The sequence below is a fragment of the Callospermophilus lateralis genome, chromosome 2 (assembly GCF_048772815.1).
Source record: "Callospermophilus lateralis isolate mCalLat2 chromosome 2, mCalLat2.hap1, whole genome shotgun sequence".
Lineage (NCBI taxonomy): Eukaryota > Metazoa > Chordata > Mammalia > Rodentia > Sciuridae > Callospermophilus > Callospermophilus lateralis.
The window spans coordinates 21,927,646-21,947,463 of NC_135306.1; the positions used below are offsets into that span (position 1 = coordinate 21,927,646).

At 37.7% G+C, this 19,818-nt stretch overlaps 1 protein-coding gene across 6 annotated transcripts in view; it reads left to right on the forward strand.

Moving 5' to 3' along the window:
- Ecpas (Ecm29 proteasome adaptor and scaffold) overlaps positions 1-19,818 on the forward strand; it is a 117,417-nt gene that overhangs the window by 3,729 nt on the left and 93,870 nt on the right. For 3 of the 6 annotated variants that reach the window (XM_076845686.2, XM_076845685.2, XM_076845688.2), the window contains exon 2: positions 4,257-4,360. The exons of the other annotated variants lie outside the window; for them this stretch is intronic. In XM_076845686.2, the coding sequence (XP_076701801.1) occupies positions 4,339-4,360 (22 nt within the window). In that variant the 5' untranslated portion in view covers positions 4,257-4,338. The remainder of the gene's footprint in view (positions 1-4,256; positions 4,361-19,818) is intronic. 6 annotated transcript variants of the gene reach the window in all.

Below are 19,818 nucleotides of genomic sequence, written 5' to 3' on the forward strand. Positions count from 1 at the left end.
TTGGACTAACTAACTTGGGACCATATATACGTGTGTGTATGTAAATATGTAGATACACACACACACACACACACACACACTGATTAAGAAATTTCAAGTGTTTTTATTTTCAGGATGGCTATAGTAAAAGGGGATATGGCTGATAAAAGGTGCTTCTTAAAATTCCCCAGAAAAGGAGGCAATTATCTGAATATCTGCTATTATTGTTATTTATTTATTTTTGAGGTGGGACATTGATGTGTTCCCAGGCTAGTCTTCAAATCCTGGGCTCAAATGATCCCCCACCTCAACCTCTTAAGTGCTGAGACAACAGGTGTATGCCACTGCACTCAAGTTGCTATTATTTCTGACTAGTAGATGATAATAGAAGCAAACCTTTGGGTGCCAGCATTGTTTTCTTCATGTAATATTTTATTGTGAAACTCTTCAAAGAGAAAAATTGAAAGTGAATATTCATATACCTACCATCTAGATTCTACTTTTAACAGTTGACCAGCTCTATAAGATCTGTCCATTTTTTGTTCCAGTTTTTTCATTAAAAAATTTTTTTTGCTTTTACTTTTTTTTATTTTGGAAAAATGCATCTAATATAAAATTCATCATTTCTAGGTATACAATTCAGTGGCATTAGCTCCTTTCAGTTGTATCTGCCACCATACTTTTTTTTTTCCTTCGGTCCACAGGTCCTTTCAGTTATATCTGCCACCATATTTTGTGGAGCTTCTGAGAAGAGGAATTGATTATTGGGTTTTTCTAATTAACTTAGTTGTATTAAAAATTTTTGGTAGTATCATTGAACAAATAAAAGTTGCCAAAAGGTAGGTAGGCAGGATAATCTTGGGTTGAGTCTTGTTAGAATTTATGACCTTGTTGCAAATCCCATGTAATCTTCACTTTAAATCAGATAATTACGTTAGAAAATAGTAAAACTATTTTTTTTGAGGGTTTACCATGTATTCTGATTGCTTTGTACCTATTTACTGATTGAACCCTCATAACAACCCTAATTCTGTTATTGACTCGGTGATGGAGCTTTCCTCATTATACTGTCAGGACTTGAACTCTGTCTTTGAATTCAAGTGAACTCTGTCACTTGAATTCTGTCATTCCAAAATTAATGTTAATTGTGCTCTACCATTATATTAATCTTTCTGCAAGGAAGAATATACAGTTTATAACAAGATCTGGATAGATTTTTTTTTAAATGACTTGCTGCTATCTAGAAGGAATCTCTTATATAAAATATGGCAGTGTTTTGATGTTTGTTGAACAGAACATACTAAATTTTTGGATAAAATATGCCAAAAAGAGAATAATTTGTTCAGACTGTTAAAGGTAGTTCTGAGATCTAGTTTGTAACTTACTTAAGATCTATCTGGCCTGTTATGGTGGCACATGCCTGTAATCCCAGAGGCCCCGGAGGCTGAGATAGGAGGATCTCAAATTCAAAGCCGGCCTCAGCAACAGCGAGGTGCTAGGCAACTCATTAAGACCTTGTCTCTAAATAAAAATAAAAAGTAGGGTTGGGGATGTGGCTCAGTGGTTGAGTGCCCCCGAGTTCAATCCCTGGTTACCCCCCCAAAAAAGATCTTTCTATAATTTTCTTTATTTTTGGAGTCATATTTGCAAATCAAATAAAATTCATACAGGGCAGGTGACTAGTTTTTCTTCTAGTGTATTCCTCTGTCAGTTCATGGAAAAGTTGACATTATAGTTACATTTCAGCACTGGTCAGAGGTTCCTGACAGAAGGAAGGAAGTGTTTGAGACTTTTCACCTGGTAGCTGCTTACTGGTTTCATATTCTGGGCTTTATAATTATAAGGTATCCTTAGAATCTGATCTTTGTTGGGATAAAGACAACTCATGAAAGAGCAACAGCCTGTAATCTTAAAGCATATACTATTAAATTTGACCATTTGACATAGCCAGGGGAAACTTGAGTCTCACAAATTGGTCAGATAATCAACATGTAAAATATCTTCTGAGAGAGCCTCTACCAATGCCAGGAATCCCAGTGATTCTTTTAGAGGATGAGATTTAGGAACTGTGTGTGTAGCTGAATGTGATTCTGTGGGCCTACTCAAAAAGCTCCAAAGAGATGATCCCTTTAATGATAGCCATACATGCTACTGAGCTGATCCATATGGAAAGGTACCTTTACATTTTGTTTACTTAACCAAACAGTAGGTTAAGATGGAAAATGAAAATGGTATATTTTTATTTTTTAATTTCATTCCATTTTTTTTTCACTTCTACCCTATTCTATTTTGAATTATGCTTTCAGTAAACTGTGGTATTTAAAAAAGGTCAGTGTCAATAAGAATTGTTGGCACCGGGACTCTGACCTTGTTCAGTAGATGTTAAAATTGTAGACACTGCCAGTGTGCTCAGATGGTTTGATCCAGTTGCTGATCTTTCCTTTAAGCCCTGGCCATCTCTCTGCCCTCATGCTTGCCATCTTTTGTAGCATTTTTTTACCTGCACATTTTCCAATTTAGTAAGCAGACTTTTAAAATTGAGTAAATAATTTATGATCCTGTCTCAGAGGGCTTATGTTAGAGACATTTCTATATCAGCATAAATAGCTAATATGAAGCATGATATTAAAAAATGCCCAACATAGATCCTTGGAAACTTCAAGGAATGCTTATAACATTCCAGGGTAAAGCAACAATGGCTTGAACTGAGACATGAAGGTGGAAAAGGATTGTGTGTTTTCAGAAAAAGCTAAGTAAGTCTGATAGGAAGGGAATGGGGATATTACCACTATGAGAAGAAGTAAGAAAGGAGGTAAACATCAAAGTCTGAGATGAGGCCCATGCTGCTTTTTTGATTTGGGATCTTGAGCAAATTACCTTACCTTCCTGGGTCTCAGTTTCTTTTTCATAAAATTGGGATAACAAGAAACACGCATAGTGTTATTAGGATTAGTGTAAACAATTAAGCTCTCTATAAGTTACTTTTAATATTTTTGGTGTGGGGGGGCAATAGCAGATGATGCTGGGGAAGATAGTTTGGGACGAAGGTATTGTATGAATTCTAGCACAACAAGTTTGGACTTTGTTCCGCAGACAGTAGAGAACTATCAAAGGCCCATAAGTAGGGTTATAAAATGTGTAGATTTGCTTTATAAGGATAACAGCTGCCAGTGGGGTAACACTGATCATAAGGATTCAGAGACCAAGAGCCACAGGACTGATTAGAAGGGCATGGCAGTGGCCAAAGAAAAGAAATTTACTATGGGCCAGAGTAGATGAGGTTATTACAGAGAGGAATGAGTTAGAGATGAATCCAGGAGTCTAAATTAAGAGACTGTACAGTGGAAGAATAGAGGAAAGTATAACTTTTAGGCAGATTTAGGGAATTGGAAACAAAACTGAGAACAGATTTGTGTTCAACAAATATTTGTTGAATAAATGAAATATTGCGGCACTCATGTTGAGTTGTTTAGGGAGACTGTTTGAGACTAAAGCCTCTGGAATCGGAGTCAGCTGGTTTTGAATTCTGGCTCTATTTTTTTGGTTAACGTGTCCTTGAACACATAATTGCTAATTTCTGGGCTTTGGTTTTCTCATCTGTAAAATGGGATAAAAACAAAACCAGTCACACAGTATTATAAGAATGGGAAGAGAGAATTCATGATGAGATCTTGGCATAGTATTTGGTCCATAGATTGCAGACGTGTGGGAACTTGGTTCTGAGGCTTGGGAGAGTGTGGAAATGATGATGGAATCATAGGAGTGGATGAATCGATCAGAGAACAGCTGTTTGTGGGCCATATACATTTAGGGTGAGAAAAGCCAGGGAAGGAGATGAGGAGGGAGTGCTGAGTGGTGAGTTATAGGTTATTAATATTATGACTATTAATCTTTTATGTTTTCAGTTGTAATGTCCTAATAATGTGTACATACTAACACTTTTAAAATTTTAATGTAAGGTTTTAATATGTTTATGATATATACACACATATGATAAAATATGTTGTATTGGTATTGGAGCTTTTTTAGTCTTCAGTGAATAATTATCATTGTATTTTTTTAAGCATTAGCATTTTCTCAGTAAATTCTGCTATGGACATATTCTTTATTCTTTCCCAAACTTGGTAATCACATTATTTTTTACTTTTCATTCTGAATTTGCAAAACAGGGCATTAAAGATTTTAGCAAAAAATGAAAAGTGCTTATTTAAAAAAAATGATAGCTATGCGTATAAATCTTTTAATTGTATTTTTTTTTTTGGTGTTCTAAATAATAGATTCTTTATACAATTGCGTATGTACGAGTGGATGAACATACCATTGGTGATCCAGAGGATTTTTGTCAAGATTGGATAAACCATGTATCACATTGATTGTAGAGGTTAGTAGAATTAGTTCCTGAGGATGTGTGCATTTTTTTATAGCAGCATTTAAAAATGCATCGATTATCAGGTGGCATTTTTCCCCCAAGATCTTAGGTTTTTTCCTTGCCCTATTTTCTGGCTATTCTGAGAGAATCAGTGAAGTTCATATTAGTTTGTATATGCCTGAAGCCTCTATTCTCTCTGATGATAAACTTTAAAAAAAGATCAAGAAAGAAGAAAAACGTAAAATTTGAAGATGGTGCTTAACAGTGTGCACAGGGGAAAGATAATGGGTGCTAGTTTACAAATAACATTATCTGCCACACAAAAGATTTCACATGCTCTAGGAACATACTGGTGGAGTTAATTGTTTTATTTATGAAAAGAGGTATTGAAGGAAGCATTATCATGGTAATTGGATATTCCTGATTCTGCTATTTTTAAAGTGCACTGTGATTAAAAAGACATTTAGTTCTTCTTCACTCTGAGTTAGTTCAAGAATATGGTGTGACTTTTACTTTTGGATGATATAGAATATCCTTTGAAACCCTGAAAATTCTGATTGTAATTCTCTGATATTAGGATTCAATATCCAGTGACTTCTTGGGATTTTGAAACTTCAATCCAAAAGTGCTTTTTGTTGCTATCTTCTAATTTAATTCTTAGAGTTATTTAACTACTTTCCCCTTAGTATATTCTACTACTTTTTGGTAGGTATAATGTTAATTATGGTTTGTGGTATCTTAATTCATTTATGTAGAGTTTTGAGGGATGATATATTTTATAATCAGAGTTCAACTTCAGAACTAAATTTGACTTTTTTGTGTTATTTGAGAAATGGAAAATTGGAGGGTTTGGAAGAAATTGTTCAGAAGAGCAATGAGAGTGTTGTTTATTCCTTCCTAGATCCTTGAGCTCTTATAGCTTTTGGGCCTGTGAGAGATGTTTTAAGGCCTTTATGATATACTGAAGACAAGCAGGTCATACCACAAATGCTGGGATTTAAATAGTACAGAAATCAGGAACATTCTACAGTTTACCATCCAAATGAGCATTTAAAGTAATTAACTGCTTTGGGTAGATTTTTACTATCCTACTCTTATGTAGAATACATTGCTTCCCACAAACTGGCTTTCATAAGCTAAAGTAATCCTTTTGCTCATCACCTGATTACATCTGATTTCTAATTTGTGTATCTATCTGCCACCTCCTGGCTTTGGGGGAGAGGGCCTCCTTGGAGATGAGAGCTTGTGGACCTCAAAGTGTGTGTTAGAAGTCTGGCACTTATTCATGACATTTAGGATGTGGATTACTTGTTTTATCACCCAGCCCAACCTTGCCAAGCTACCTCTAGGACTTCCTTCTCTTCCTCAGTGTGTGTATGAGGAGGGTAGAGTGGGTGAGGGTAGAAACAGGATGGAGGCTTGGTGCTAGCAGGGGGAGGGGTAGCCTTGTTGATCATTCACAGGCTAGGACTTCTGTTAGGGAAAGCAAGACTTCTCTTTTCATTTTCCTGCTTAAAGGGCCTAAACACAAGTGTATCTGGATGCAGGGGTGTCCTGATAGGAACATCTGCCTTTGCCTTGTGATGGTGCAGAGTAGGGGACAGGAAGATGATCTGATTACCTTAATTTCAGAGAGAAGGGTTTCAGGGTTACTGGCACAAATTGCATTAACAGAGACCTTCTGTCTAGGACTTAATTATCTGTGAAGGTTTTCTTGCTACCCATTGGGCTGCCCTGGCTTCAGGGAGGCAACTCCCATAGGAACTTGGATGGATTGTCTCTTTCCGGGAATGAATCTTCTCCCCACTTGCAACATAGTATATTGGTGGTTAATGTTGGATAACTTAACATTCTCCTTTTAAGGACATTTGCATTTAATTGAGTTCCTTAAAATATAGGATAGAGGTAGAAGCAAGCCTGTACTTAAAATCATAGGATTAGAGCTCAAATTTCATATTTCTAGTCTTCTCTCCCCTTCCCTCCCTGCCTTCCTCCCTTCCTTCCTTTCTTCCTTCCTTCTGAGATTGAACCCAGAAATAGTGTACACAGATTTACATCCCCAGCGAAGTAGGGCCTCACTGAGATGCTGAGGTTGGCCTCAAACTTGTAATCTTCCTGCCTCAGCCTTCTGAGTCACTGGGATTACAGGTGTGTATCACCTTGCCTGGATAGCCATTAATTTCTAAAGAAGCATCTTGCTGGCTTCATTGGGATTTTGCCAAGTATTAGAGTGATATTTAGTGATTTGAAATGACATTTAGAAATCAAAAGATGAAGTGGACTTTAAGGGCTAGTACCTGGTTAGATTTATAACTCATAGAATTATCTACTAGAAAACATTGAGAATTATCCACAAAGTCTAGATGCCAGGCAGAGCTCTCTTATTCTTCATAGTTTTAGTCTCAAACTCCTAATTACTGGGATCATCAAAGTTCAGAGTTGCTCATTCTCTTCCTTGATCCCCAGCCTGTCACTTCCAGTTTTCATATAATTCAGTTCCCATATTTAACATTTGGACTCCCATTTCTGGAAATGCAGCTAAACCAAGCATTCCAAGAGTACACTCTTGAAGATGTGATGAAGTCATAGGGAGAGGCATTGTTTTAGAAGCACTTGATCTTCTACAGTTTAACTAGTTTCTCCCTCCCCTCTTCCTTAACCTCTCTTCTCTTCTCCTTTTCACCCTTTTCCTTTCTTTTCTCTCCTTTTTTCTTTCCTTCAGATCAAACCCAGAGCTGCTCATACCAAGCAGGTGCTCTTCTACTGAGCTACATCTCCAGCCCTCTTTTTCTTTTTTTTTCCAATGTTTAATGAACCCTCTTTATTTTTCCTTTTTTCTTTATAATGTTTTAATAAAACAAGAACAACAATGTCATAGCATTTTTAGTCATTAAATCTAGGTCAGGTGACATGTTGGGAATGTAAAGATGAGAATCACCCTGTCACCGTCAAAGCCCTGAGTGAACAAGCCATGAAGATACGATGTCACCTGGGTCAAAGTAAAAATCCTTTTTGACAATTAAGTAAGCAGTGACTAAAGAACAAAACAGAAGATACCATTGGTGCTTGCTAAGATGCGATGAAAAGGGCACTTTGTAGATTTCTTTTTTTTTTTCTCGATGAGTTAATATCAGATTATTTATTTTGCTTACACAAAATAAGGACAAGGGAACTTCATTATTTCGCCAGTTGAGAATGGCTGTTCTCCCCCCAATCCAGATTTCTCTTGGAGGACCAGATGTGTCAGCTTGGTTTGATTGACCCCCCCCCCCCCCCCGAATATTGTCTCTGTTGAAAAACTGGCTTCACAAAGAAGGTGGCAGCAGGAAAATTTCAGAATCCAAAGCTTAAAAATAAGTCTTGGGCAGTGTGGGGTTATTTTCTGTCTCTGGGAGGGATCATCCAGTGTCTGAGGCCTGGACAGGAAAAGTCCCCAGCCGCCCATCCAGGTAATGTCACTCTCAGTAGCATCTAGTGTCCTGACCTGTGTTTGCCTAGGATGACAGTGGGTAAGGAGCAGCAGGTCACAGGGGCCCCCTGGCCCTCTGGAAGACAGAGCTCTCCCTGGGCAGACCCTGGGGCTGAGGGTCCACGGCCAGGGGAGAATCATGTCAATGTCTCCCTGCCTGTGGTCCCTGAGGTCCTAGGGCAGGGATGTAGGAGGCAGCTAGTGTCATAAGACGTCCCCATCCCCAGCTGGGCTGGATGCCTGGCTAAGTGAGGAGAAAGATGGTGGCCTGGCCCCTGTGCCTAGTCTCACTTCCTCCCCAGCACGGCCTGGAAGGGGAGGAAGTGACACCCAGGGGAAGGCTGGAAAGTGAGGCCACCAACACATTCAGGTTCAGGGTGTGACAGCTCAGTCTGCCCTCTCAACAGGCCTCATACTCAGCTCCCCTTCATGGGCCACGTCCCTTCTGAGAGTCAGGCCCTGCCCTTTATAGGCACAAATACCCAGAAGTCCATGTTTAGGCCCTCAGATCCGGAAGTGCCTCAAACATCCATGTTTAGGCCCCTGATCCTGAGGTTCCTCAGGTGCACGTCCATGTTTAAGCCCCCGGGTCCGGAAGTTCCTCAGCATCCATGTTTAGGCTCTAGGATCGGAAGTGCCTCAGGCGTCCATGTTTAGGCCCCAGGATCTGGAAAGCCTCAGGCATCCATGTTTAGGCCCCCGGATCCAGAAGTTCCTCAGGTGCACGTCCATCTTTGGGCCCTCAGATCCAGAAGTTTCTCAGTCCTCCATGTTTAGGCCGTAGCATCTGGAAGTTCCTCAGGCACACATCTATGTTTAGGCCCCCGGATCTGGAAGTTCTTCAGGAGCACGTCCATGTTTAGGCTCCCGGATCTGGAAGTCCTCATGTGCATGTCCATTTTTAGGCCCCCAGATCCAGAAGTTCCTTAGGTGCATGTTTATCTTTGGGCCCGTGGATCCGGAAGTGCCTCAGGCGTCCATGTTTAGGCCCCAGGATCTGGAATGCCTCAGGCATTCATGTTTAGGCCCCCAGATCCGGAAGTTCCTCAGGTGCACTTTCATCTTTGGGCCCTCAGATCTGGAAGTTCCTCATTCCTCCATGTTTAGGCCCTCTTTTTCTTTTTTTTTTTTTTCCTCTCTGTAGTAACTGTTGCACTCCTGCTGATTTGGAGCAGAACCATTCTGCCACATAATCAGATCTTCAGGAATCTCACTTTTTAAATTTTTACAACTTCTAAACACTTGTCATACTGTTAAAAAGATATAGTCCACGGCTGGAGATGTGGCTCAAGGGGTAGCACGCTTGCCTGGGTTGTGTGGGGCGCTAGGTTTTATCCTCAGCACCACATACAAATAGAATAAAGATGTTGTCTCCACCGATAACTGAAAAATAAATATTAAAAAAAAATCTCTCTCTGTCTCTCTCTCAAAAAAAAAAAAAAAAAAAAAAAGATACAGTCCCTTTTCCAAGTGATTCTAATTTAAAAATTACCAGTAGTCCCCTCCTTTCCTGTACTACAGATGTTAGACTACAGACTTCTAAATAGCCTTTGTAGTGCAGGAGGAGTTAATACTTTAAACATTCAGCAGTTATCAGCAACTATTCTCTGCAAGAAACTAAGTGCTGGGATAAAAGAAATTAAGTCACAGTTTCTCAACTTGAGCTGGAGGAAGATGGAAACAAATGAGTAGGCAGTCAGATAGAGTCAGATTCAAATCACACCTCAAATAGTCTAGAGAAGGGAAGATTGGACAGTTACATATTATACAGCAAACGGTAATTGCTAGAAGAGGTATTGAAAAGGGTTCAGGGTCAGGATGGGAGGGAGAGAGAGAGAGAGTGTGTGTGTGTGTGTGTGTGTAGCATGTGGTATTTAAGCTGGACCTCAAGCTGGACAGATTTGGATGTGTGGAGATGGAAGGATGATCTGGAGCAGTTGGGAGAATATTTCCTTTTGAGTGACTTGCTTGGTCAAAATAATTGGGCTGGGAGAATTTATGGCATACTTATGAAGCTCTTAGGATTTGGATTGTTTTTTTGAGAGTGGTTAGAGGCATAGTTGAGAAGGTTCCTTGGAGCTAGATCCACCTATGCTTGGGTTGGACTCCCTCTCTGATCTGATATTCATCCTAGGCATAAGGGAGCTGCTTATTATATTTTTTTAAGTGGTCTCTCATGGAAATATATCTTTGTTTTCTTGGTGAAGACCTTCCTTTTATATTTGAATGCAGTTGAAACTGGCTTAAGCAAAAAATGGGCACTTACAAGGAATCAGAAAGTCTTATGGAACCATGAGGGGCCTTCCAGAGGTCTTTGGAACTAGGGACTAGAAGCTATTCAGATTTTCTTCTAGCTTCTCTCTGGGCTTCCATGTTATTCTTTCTTCAGATCAGCTTTCTCTGTTTTTTTTTTTTTTTTTCTTCATGGGGTAGGCTGCAGATGCCCATGTCATATCTTCTAGCTTGCTTTTACAGATCCACTCAGAGGAAGCTTGGCATTTCTGGTCCCAATTCTGAATGCTTGAAGAAAAGATGAATTTCGTTAGTGATCCACCCCTCACACATTGGCTGTGGTCAGGGTTCAAAGTCTAATTAGATTTAGTATCTTCTCTATCTTCTCTCTTAGGCTGTGCTGTAAATTTAGTATACTAGAAGGAGGTTTGGATTTGTAGGTGGACTGCCACTTACTAGCTTTGAAATGTTGAATATTTTTTTCTAGGCTTTATTTTCCCAAATGTAAACTAGAGCTGATATTACCTGCTTCAGTAGATAGTATTTTAGAGAACAGTATTGAGTTCTAGTGTGTAGTTGGAGGATAAAGATTTCTTTGGGTTCAACTTCTGGTTCTGTGTCTTATTAGTTTAGTGACCTTTGACAAGTCAATTAGATCATGAAACTCAATTTTCCCTTTATAAATGCACACAGTATCTGTACCACACCAAGTTTTTCTGAGACTCAAAAGGCCATGTGACCTGGCATGCACAAGGCCCTGGGTTTGATTCCCAACATCTAAAAGAATTTTTTTTTTTTTTTTTTTTTGCATAAAAGGCCATTTGATTCAAATGTAAGAATCAGAAGAGGTTAAATAGTATTAGGAAGATACTTCTTTGTGAAATATTCTGTTATGTCTAGTATAATTCTATGGTTACTGGACAGATCATTTAAAAAATATCCTGTAGTTTTAGGTTATTAGTTAATTTATGATGTAATGGGCAATGGTCTAGGTATTTTCACCTTTCCTGTCAATTTCAGCTTACACTGAGACTCTATCCTTATTTATTGTAGTTTTTATTTTTTTGCCAGGGATTGAGCCTGGGCCTCACACATGCTAGGCAAGTGATATACCAGTAAGCCACATTCCTAGGTCCTTACATATATTTTGAAATTTTCTTTTATATGCAGAAAGAGTGATACTATTTGTATAAAATTTATACAAATAGTATAAAAACTGTGAAACCTTTCAACCCCCCAAATAACCATTTTCTCTTTCTAGTTTACATAAAGTAACACGTACTTTTGAAGTAAGTTAGTAATGACCTGGAATTAAACAAATGGAAAAGAATCCTCTGAAATTCCACCACACAGAGGTGATCAGGGATAGTCCTTTCCCTGTTCCTTTTGACAGTTTTTTTTTTTTTTTTTTGTTTACTTTCTAAGGAATGTTTTTGATATTCAGGTTTTCCTGAGAAGGTGGTAACATCTAAGCAAATTGATTTGTTGCTTTTTCCACGCTCGCACGCACACACACACACACACACACACACACACACACTATACACACACACACACACACACACACGGAATAATGATGTAAGTGAAAAAGCAGTAATTGTAATTCAAGTCCAGTAGGAAAATAGCTTTCCCTCTTTAACTCAGAAGTCAAGAGTTGTATGTTTTGGAGAGTTCTGAAAAATGAGTGATTTGTGTGGGTAGATTTTATTTCTCATGAATAATTTAACGTTTTCAGAAATACTGGTGGCTAAAGGTGTGTAGCAGGGGACCAAAGTCTTTAAGTTTTCTTTTTTTGGTGGTACTAGGGATTGAACCCAGCCCCAAATCCTTAAACTTATACTGATGATTTCTATCTTAGAGGTAGGAGGAGAGAAGATTCCTTCTTTGTCTTTTTTTTTTTTTTTTTTTTTGCTATGCAGAGTTGAACCAGGGGCGCTTAACCACTGAGCCACATTTTCAGCCCTTTTTAAAAGTTTTTGTTTTAAGGCAGAGTCTTGCTAAGTTGGTTAGGGCCTCACTAAGTTATTATTGAGGCTGGCTTTGAACTTGCGATCTTCCTGCTTCAGCCTCCTGTGTTGCTGGACTCCTTCTTTAAAGAAACTAAAGACAGATGAATAATATGAATTAGAGAATTATTTAAAGGAAAGTAAATGAATATATTTACATTCTTAACAGTTTTTTTTCCCTGATAAATATAATAGTTGACATGAGCTAAACTGGAAATTGTTGTTGTTTTTTTATCTGTGATTTAAGATTCTCAGGGTTTTAATATTTTCCTTTGAGATCAAACGTTCCTGTTTTTGTTCATGTATATACTGCAAGGTTTCTTTCAAGCTTGAATATTTTGGAATTAAAACATTTTTTTCTTATACTTGAAACATGAATTCTTTAAAAACAATTTGTGTATTTTTTTTCAAATTAGAAAATAAATGTATTTTTACTGAAGAATATTTGAAGAGTACATGAAAATGTAAGGAGAAAAATACCTGATAAGAACAATTTAGAGGGGGAAAAGTTTATTTTGGCCCAGATTCCAGAGGTTTAGTCCATGGTCAACTAGGCTCATTGCTCTGGGCCCAAGATGAGGCAGAACACGGTGGAAGGGTGTAGTAGAAGAGTGCTGCTCCACTCATGGCAGCCACTGAAGCAAAGCGAGGGGGAAGGGGCTACAAGAAAGATGGCCCTTCCAGGGCATGCCCCTAGTGATCTACTTCCTCCAGCCATACCCCACCTGTTTATTGTTAGCACTCAGTCCATTCAAATTAGGATGGACTGATTAGGTTACAGTTCTCACAGTCCAATCAGTTTATCTCTAAATGTTCCTGCATTAACACAGGAGCTTTTTGGGTACATTTCATATCCAAATCACAATAGATATATATGTGTTCTTTTAAAAATAATGAAATATTTAAAGTAAGAAGAGAAATAATAAGGAACAATCTTATGAAGACTATTTTTTTTGTAGTGCTTATCGATTGAGCGTATATACTGATCATGTTAGGCAAATGCTCTCTGCTACTGAGTCGTTGAGTCGTTATTGCAGCCCTTTCTGAGGACTTATTATTGACAGATGTAAGACTTGACCTATTATTGTCAAGTCTTTACAATTTTTTTTAATTAGCTTCAGATCTTTAATTTTTCCTTGCAGTGAAAGTAATTTTCTTTCATTTTAAAAAATAACATTAAAGAGAGTTCAGACTTCCTGTGTTCTTCTTCCCATCTCATTTTACTTCTCCTTTTTTCCTTTCCTTTTTTCCCTTCCACTTAGAGGTTATCATCCTGTGATGTTTATATCATATGCCATATATGTAAAATTTAGAAACTTTGCATAAGTGGGTCCATATTGTACATATCTTTCTTCACTTGATCTTAGACAAAAGGCCAAGAAGTCAGATTAAAAGCTTGAAGTCATACTTAAAGCTTTTCCAAGAAAAGTGAAAAGGGAAAATTAAAACTCAACCCACACACAAACTCAAGCACAAAGCATAAAACAGGAATATATTAAAATTAAAAATATAAAAGACTATAAAGCAAAAGAATAAGCATAAAAATCTACATGTCTTTTAACTAAAAATGTACACATTTTTCTGCAACTTGCTTTGTTTCATCGTATATTTTTCAGAAATATAGTCCCATTGGCCCATGTGACATGAAACTCCTGTTTATTTCCACTGTTGTATGACAGTGCCACGGTTTCTTTATTTGTTCTTCAGTTGACTGATGTTTAGATTGTTTTCATATTTTTGCTTTTACTAACCTTGTGGCTATGAACAGTTTCATTTGTGTGTCCTAACTTTATCTCTTTTTAGGAAAAAATTATTTTCCAGAACAGTGCTACACAAAGTATGGTCTGAGGAAATATTTCTTGAGATTAAGGAACTTTCATCAGAATATAAGTACTACTGTAAATTTAACATTTCTTATCCTAGTAAGAATTTCTGAAGAAGAAGAACTAAAGAACTCTTTACTCAATAGTTTGTAGATGGGCTGTTGATTAGTAGACCTGCAAAGTTGAAGTGCATGTGTCTCTCCAACTTTACTGAAGATGACTTTATTAGAGAAGTGATCATATCAGTGTGTATTCCCCTACCCTCAAGAAAACCAGAATTCCTCTTGGTTTATTCCAAGTCTTTACCAACAGTTAATACTGTTAAATTTGGAAACTTTATTTTTTTGTTGTCAGGCATGCAAAATAGTAGGTCACTATTGTATTAATTGTGCATAGGCTGGGAATGGTGGTATACACCTGTAATTCCAGAGACCAGACAGGCTGAGACAGGAGGATGGCAAGTTTGAGACCAGCCTCAGCAACTTAACAAGGCCCTAAGCAACTTACTGAGATCCTGTCCCAACATACCAACATACACAATAAAGTGGGTTGGGGATATGGCTCAGTGGTTAAGTGCCTCTGGGTTCAATCCCTGTACCCCGCCCCCCCCAAAAAAAAATTGCGTATATGTGACTAGTGGCATGGAACGTCCTTTTGCATATTATTTGATATTTGGGTCTCTTCTCTGAATTGCCTATTTGTATTTTTTTGTCCACTTAGAAAATTGCATTATTTTTCTTCAGTTGTAGTTCTCTATATTCAATTTCTTAGTTAAAAGACATTGTAGAGGTCTGGGGTTGTGGCTCAGCGGCAGAGTGCTTGTGCGAGGCCCTGGGTTTGATCCTCAGCACCACATAAAAATAAGTAAATAAAATAAAGATATTGTGTCCAGCTAAAAAATAAATATTTTAAAAAAAGACATTGTAGATATTTATGCTTATTCTTTTGCTTTGTGTAGTCTTTTATATTTTTAATCTTAATATATTCCTGTTTCATGCTTTGTGCTTGAGTTTGTGTGTGTGTTGAGTTTTAATTTTCCCTTTTCTTGGAAAAGCTTTAAAGTCTTACTTTTATACCCATGTATACTTGCAAGTGATTTTTTGGGTATTTGGTATTTTTTTCCATGTCATTGAATGGTCTCTTTTTTCTCTAATTTTTTTTTTTTTAATTTTTATTGTTGGTTGTTCAAAACATTACATAGTTCTTGACATATCATATTTCACACTTTGATTCAAGTGGGTTATGAACTCCCATTTTTACCCCGTATACAGATTGCAGCATCACATCGGTTACACATCCACTGTTTTACATATTGCTATACTAGTGTCTGTTGTATTCTGCTGCCTTTCCTATTCTCTACTATCCCCCATCCTCTCCCCCATCTTCTCTCTCTACCCCATCTACTGTGATTCATTTCTCCCCCTTGTTTTTTTTTTTTTCCCCTTTCCCCTCACTTCCTCTTGTATGTAATTTTGTATAACCATGAGGGTCTCCTTCCATTTCCATGCAATTTCCCTTCTCTCTCCTTTTCCCTCCCACCTCTCGTCCCTGTTTAATGTTAATCTTCTTCTCATGCTCTTCCTCCCAACTCTGTTCTTAGTTACTCTCCTTATATCAAAGAAAACATTTGGCATTTGTTTTTTAGGGATTGGCTAGCTTCACTTAGCATAATCTGCTCTAATGCCATCCATTTCCCTGCAAATTCTATGATTTTATCATTTTTTAATGCAGAGTAATACTCCATTGTGTATAAATGCCACATTTTTTTTTATCCATTCGTCTATTGAAGGGCATCTAGGTTGGTTCCACAGTCTTGCTATTGTGAATTGTGCTGCTATGAACATCGATGTAGCAGTGTCCCTGTAGCATGCTCTTTTTAGGTCTTTAGGGAATAGACCGAGAAGGGGAATAGCTGGGTCAAATAGTGGTTCCATTCCCAGCTTTCCAAGAAATCTCCATACTGCTTTCCAAATTGGCTGCACCAATTTGCAGTCCCACCAGCAATGTACAAGTGTACCCTTTTCCCCACATCCTCGCCAGCACTTGTTGTTGTTTGACTTCCTAATGGCTGCCAATCTTACTGGAGTGAGATGGTGGTTGTGATTTGCATTTCTCTGACTGCTGGAGATGGTGAGCATTTTTTCATGTACTTGTTGATTGATTGTATGTCCTCCTCTGAGAAGTGTCTGTTCAGGTCCTTGGCCCATTTGTTGATTGGGTTATTTGTTTTCTTATTGTCTAATTTTTTGAGTTCTTTGTATACCTGGATATTAGGGCTCTATCTGAAGTGTGAGGAGTAAAGATTTGTTCCCAGGATGTAGGCTCCCTATTTACCTCTCTTATTGTTTCTTTTGCTGAGAAAAAACTTTTTAGTTTGAGTAAGTCCCATTTGTTGATTCTAGTTATTAACTCTTGTGCTATGGGTGTCCTACTGAGGAATTTGGAGCCCGACCCCACTGTATGTAGATCGTAGCCAACTTTTTCTTCTATCAGACGCCGTGTCTCTGATTTGATATCAAGCTCCTTGATCCATTTTGAGTTAACTTTTGTGCATGGCGAGAGAAAGGGATTCAGTTTCATTTTGTTGCATATGGATTTCCAGTTTTCCCAACACCATTTGTTGAAGATGCTATCCTTCCTCCATTTCATGCTTTTAGCCCCTTTATCAAATATAAGATAGTTGTAGTTTTGTGGATTGGATTCTGTGTCCTCTATTCTGTACCATTGGTCCACCCGCCTGTTTTGGTACCAGTACCATGCTGTTTTTGTTACTATTGCTCTGTAGTACAGTTTGAGGTCTGGTATCGCTATACCACCTGATTCACACTTCCTGCTTAGAGTTGTTTTTGCTATTCTAGGTCTTTTATTTTTCCATATGAATTTCATGATTGGTTTATCTATTTCTACAAGAAATGCCGTTGGGATTTTGATTGGTATTGCATTAAACCTATAGAGAACTTTTGGTAATATCGCCATTTTGATGATATTAGTTCTGCCTATCCATGAACAGGGTATATTTTTCCATCTTCCAAGATTTTCTTCTATTTCTCTCTTTAGGGTTCTGTAGTTTTCATTGTATAAGTCTTTCACCTCTTTTGTTAGGTTGATTCCCAAGTATTTTATTTTTTTTGAGGCTATTGTGAATGGGGTGGTTGTCCTCATTTCCATTTCAGAGGATTTGTTGCTGATATACAGGAATGCCTTTGATTTATGCGTGTTGATTTTATATTCTGCCACTTTGCTGAATTTGTTTATTAGCTCTAATAATTTCTTTGTAGACCCTTTTGGGTCTGCTAGGTATAGGATCATGTCTTCTGCAAATAGTGATAATTTAAGTTCTTCTTTTCCTATTTTTATGCCTTTAATTTCTTTCGTCTGTCTAATTGCTCTGGCCAGTGTTTTGAGAACTATGTTGAACAGAAGTGGTGAGAGAGGGCATCCCTGTCTTATTCCAGATTTTAGAGGGAATGCCTTCAATTTTTCTCCGTTCAGAATGATGCTAGCCTGAGGCTTAGCATAGATTGCTTTTACAATATTGAGGTATGTTCCTGTTATCCCTAGTTTTTCTAGAGTTTTGAACATAAAGGGATGCTGTACTTTGTTGAATGCTTTTTCTGCATCTATCGAGATGATCATATGGTTCTTATCTTTAAGTCTATTGATGTGGTGAATAACATTTATTGATTTCCGTATATTGAACCAGCCTTGCATCCCAGGGATGAATCCTACTTGATCATGGTGCACAATTTTTTTGATATGTTTTTGTATCTGATTCGCCAGAATTTTATTGAGGATTTTTGCATCTAGGTTCATTAGAGATATTGGTCTGTAGTTTTCTTTCTTTGAAGTGTCTTTGTCTGGTTTAGGAATCAGGGTGATGTTGGCCTCGTAGAATGAATTTGGAAGTTCTCCTTCTTTTTCTATTTCCTGAAATAGTTTGAAAAGTATTGGTATTAGTTCCTCTTTAAAGGTTTTGTAAAACTCTAGTGTATACCCATCCGGTCCTGGGCTTTTCTTAGTTGGTAGTCTTTTTTTTTTTTTTTTAAAGAAAGAGTGAGAGAGAGGGAGAGAGAGAGAGAATTTTTCAATATTTACTTTTTAGTATTCGGCGGACACAACATCCTTGTCTGTATGTGGTGCTGAGGATCAAACCCGGGCCGCGCGCATGCCAGGCGAGCGCGCTACCGCTTGAGCCACATCTCCAGCCCCAAGTTGGTAGTCTTTTGATGGTTTGTGCTATTTCCTCAATTGATATTGGTCTGTTTAGGTTGTCTATATCTTCCTGACTCAATCTGGGCAGATCATATGACTTAAGAAATTTATCGATGCCTTCACTATCTTCTATTTTATTGGAGTATAAGGATTCAGAATAATTTCTGATTATCTTCTGTATTTCTGAAGTGTCTGTTGTGATATTGCCTTTTTCATCTCGTATGCTAGTAATTTGAGTTCTCTCTCCTCTTTTCTTCGTTAGCATGGCTAAGGGTCTGTCGATCTTATTTATTTTTTCAAAGAACCAACTTTTAGTTTTGTCAATTTTTTCAGTTGTGTCTTTTGTTTCGATTTCATTAATTTCAGCTCTGATTTTAATTATTTCTTGCCTTCTACTTCTTTTGCTTTTGTTTTGTTCTTCTTTTTCTAGGATTTTGAGATGAAGTATGAGGTCATTTATTTGTTGGTTTTTTCTTTTTTTAAGGAATGAACTCTAAGCAATGAATTTTCCTCTTAGAACTGCTTTCAATGTGTCCCATAGATTCTGATATGTTGTGTCTGTGTTTTCATTTATCTCTAAGAATTTTTTAATTTCCTCCTTGATGTCTTCTATAACCTATTGATCATTCAGTAACCTATTGTTCATTCTCTAAGTGATGCATGATTTTTCCTTCCTTCTTTTATGTTGAATTCCAGTTTCATTCCATTATGATCAGATAAGATGCATGGTATTATCTCTACTCCTTTATACTGTCTAAGAGTTGCCCTGTGACATAATATATGATCTATTTTTGAGAAGGATCCATGTGCTGCTGAGAAAAAAGTGTAATTGCTTGATGTTGGGTGGTATATTCTATATATGTCAATTAAGTCTAGGTTATTAATTGTGTTATTGAGTTCTATAGTTTCTTTATTCAACTTTTGTTTGGAAGATCTGTCCAGTGGTGAGAGAGGTGTGTTGAAGTCTCCCATAATTATTGTATGGTGGTCTATTAGACTCTTGAATTTGAGAAGGGTTTGTTTGATGAATATAGCTGCACCATTGTTTGGGGCATATATATTTATGATTGTTATGTCTTGTTGGTGTACGGTTCCCTTGAGCAGTATGTGGTGTCCCTCTTTATCCCTTTTGATTAACTTTGTTTTTTTTAATTTTTTTTAAGAATTTTTAATATTTTATTTTTTAGTTATCGGTGGACACAACATCTTTCTTTGTATGTCGTGCTGAGGATCGAACCCGGGCCACACGCATGCCAGGCGAGCGCGCTACCGCTTGAGCCACATCCCCAGCCCCACTTTTGATTAACTTTGGCTTGAAATCTATTTTATTTGATATGAATATGAACACTCCTGCTTGTTTCCGAAGTCCATATGAGTGATATGATTTTTCCCAACTTTTCACCTTCAGTCTATGTATGTCTTTTCCTATCAAATGCGTCTCCTGTAGGCAGCATATTGTTGGGTCTTTTTTTGTGATCCATTCTACTAGCCTGTGTCTCTTAATTGGTGAGTTTAAGCCATTAACATTTAGGGTTATTATTGAGATATGGATTGTTCTTCCAGCCATATTTGTTTATTTATGTTTGTTTTAGATGTTGCTGGGGTTTGAACCTAAGTCCTCCTGCATGCTAATATGTATGTGCTCTACCACTGAGCTACACCCCCTAGCCCCTTTGCTCTGATTCTTCATGTAATTTTTGCCAATCTCAAATTTTATGCATTTCTAGT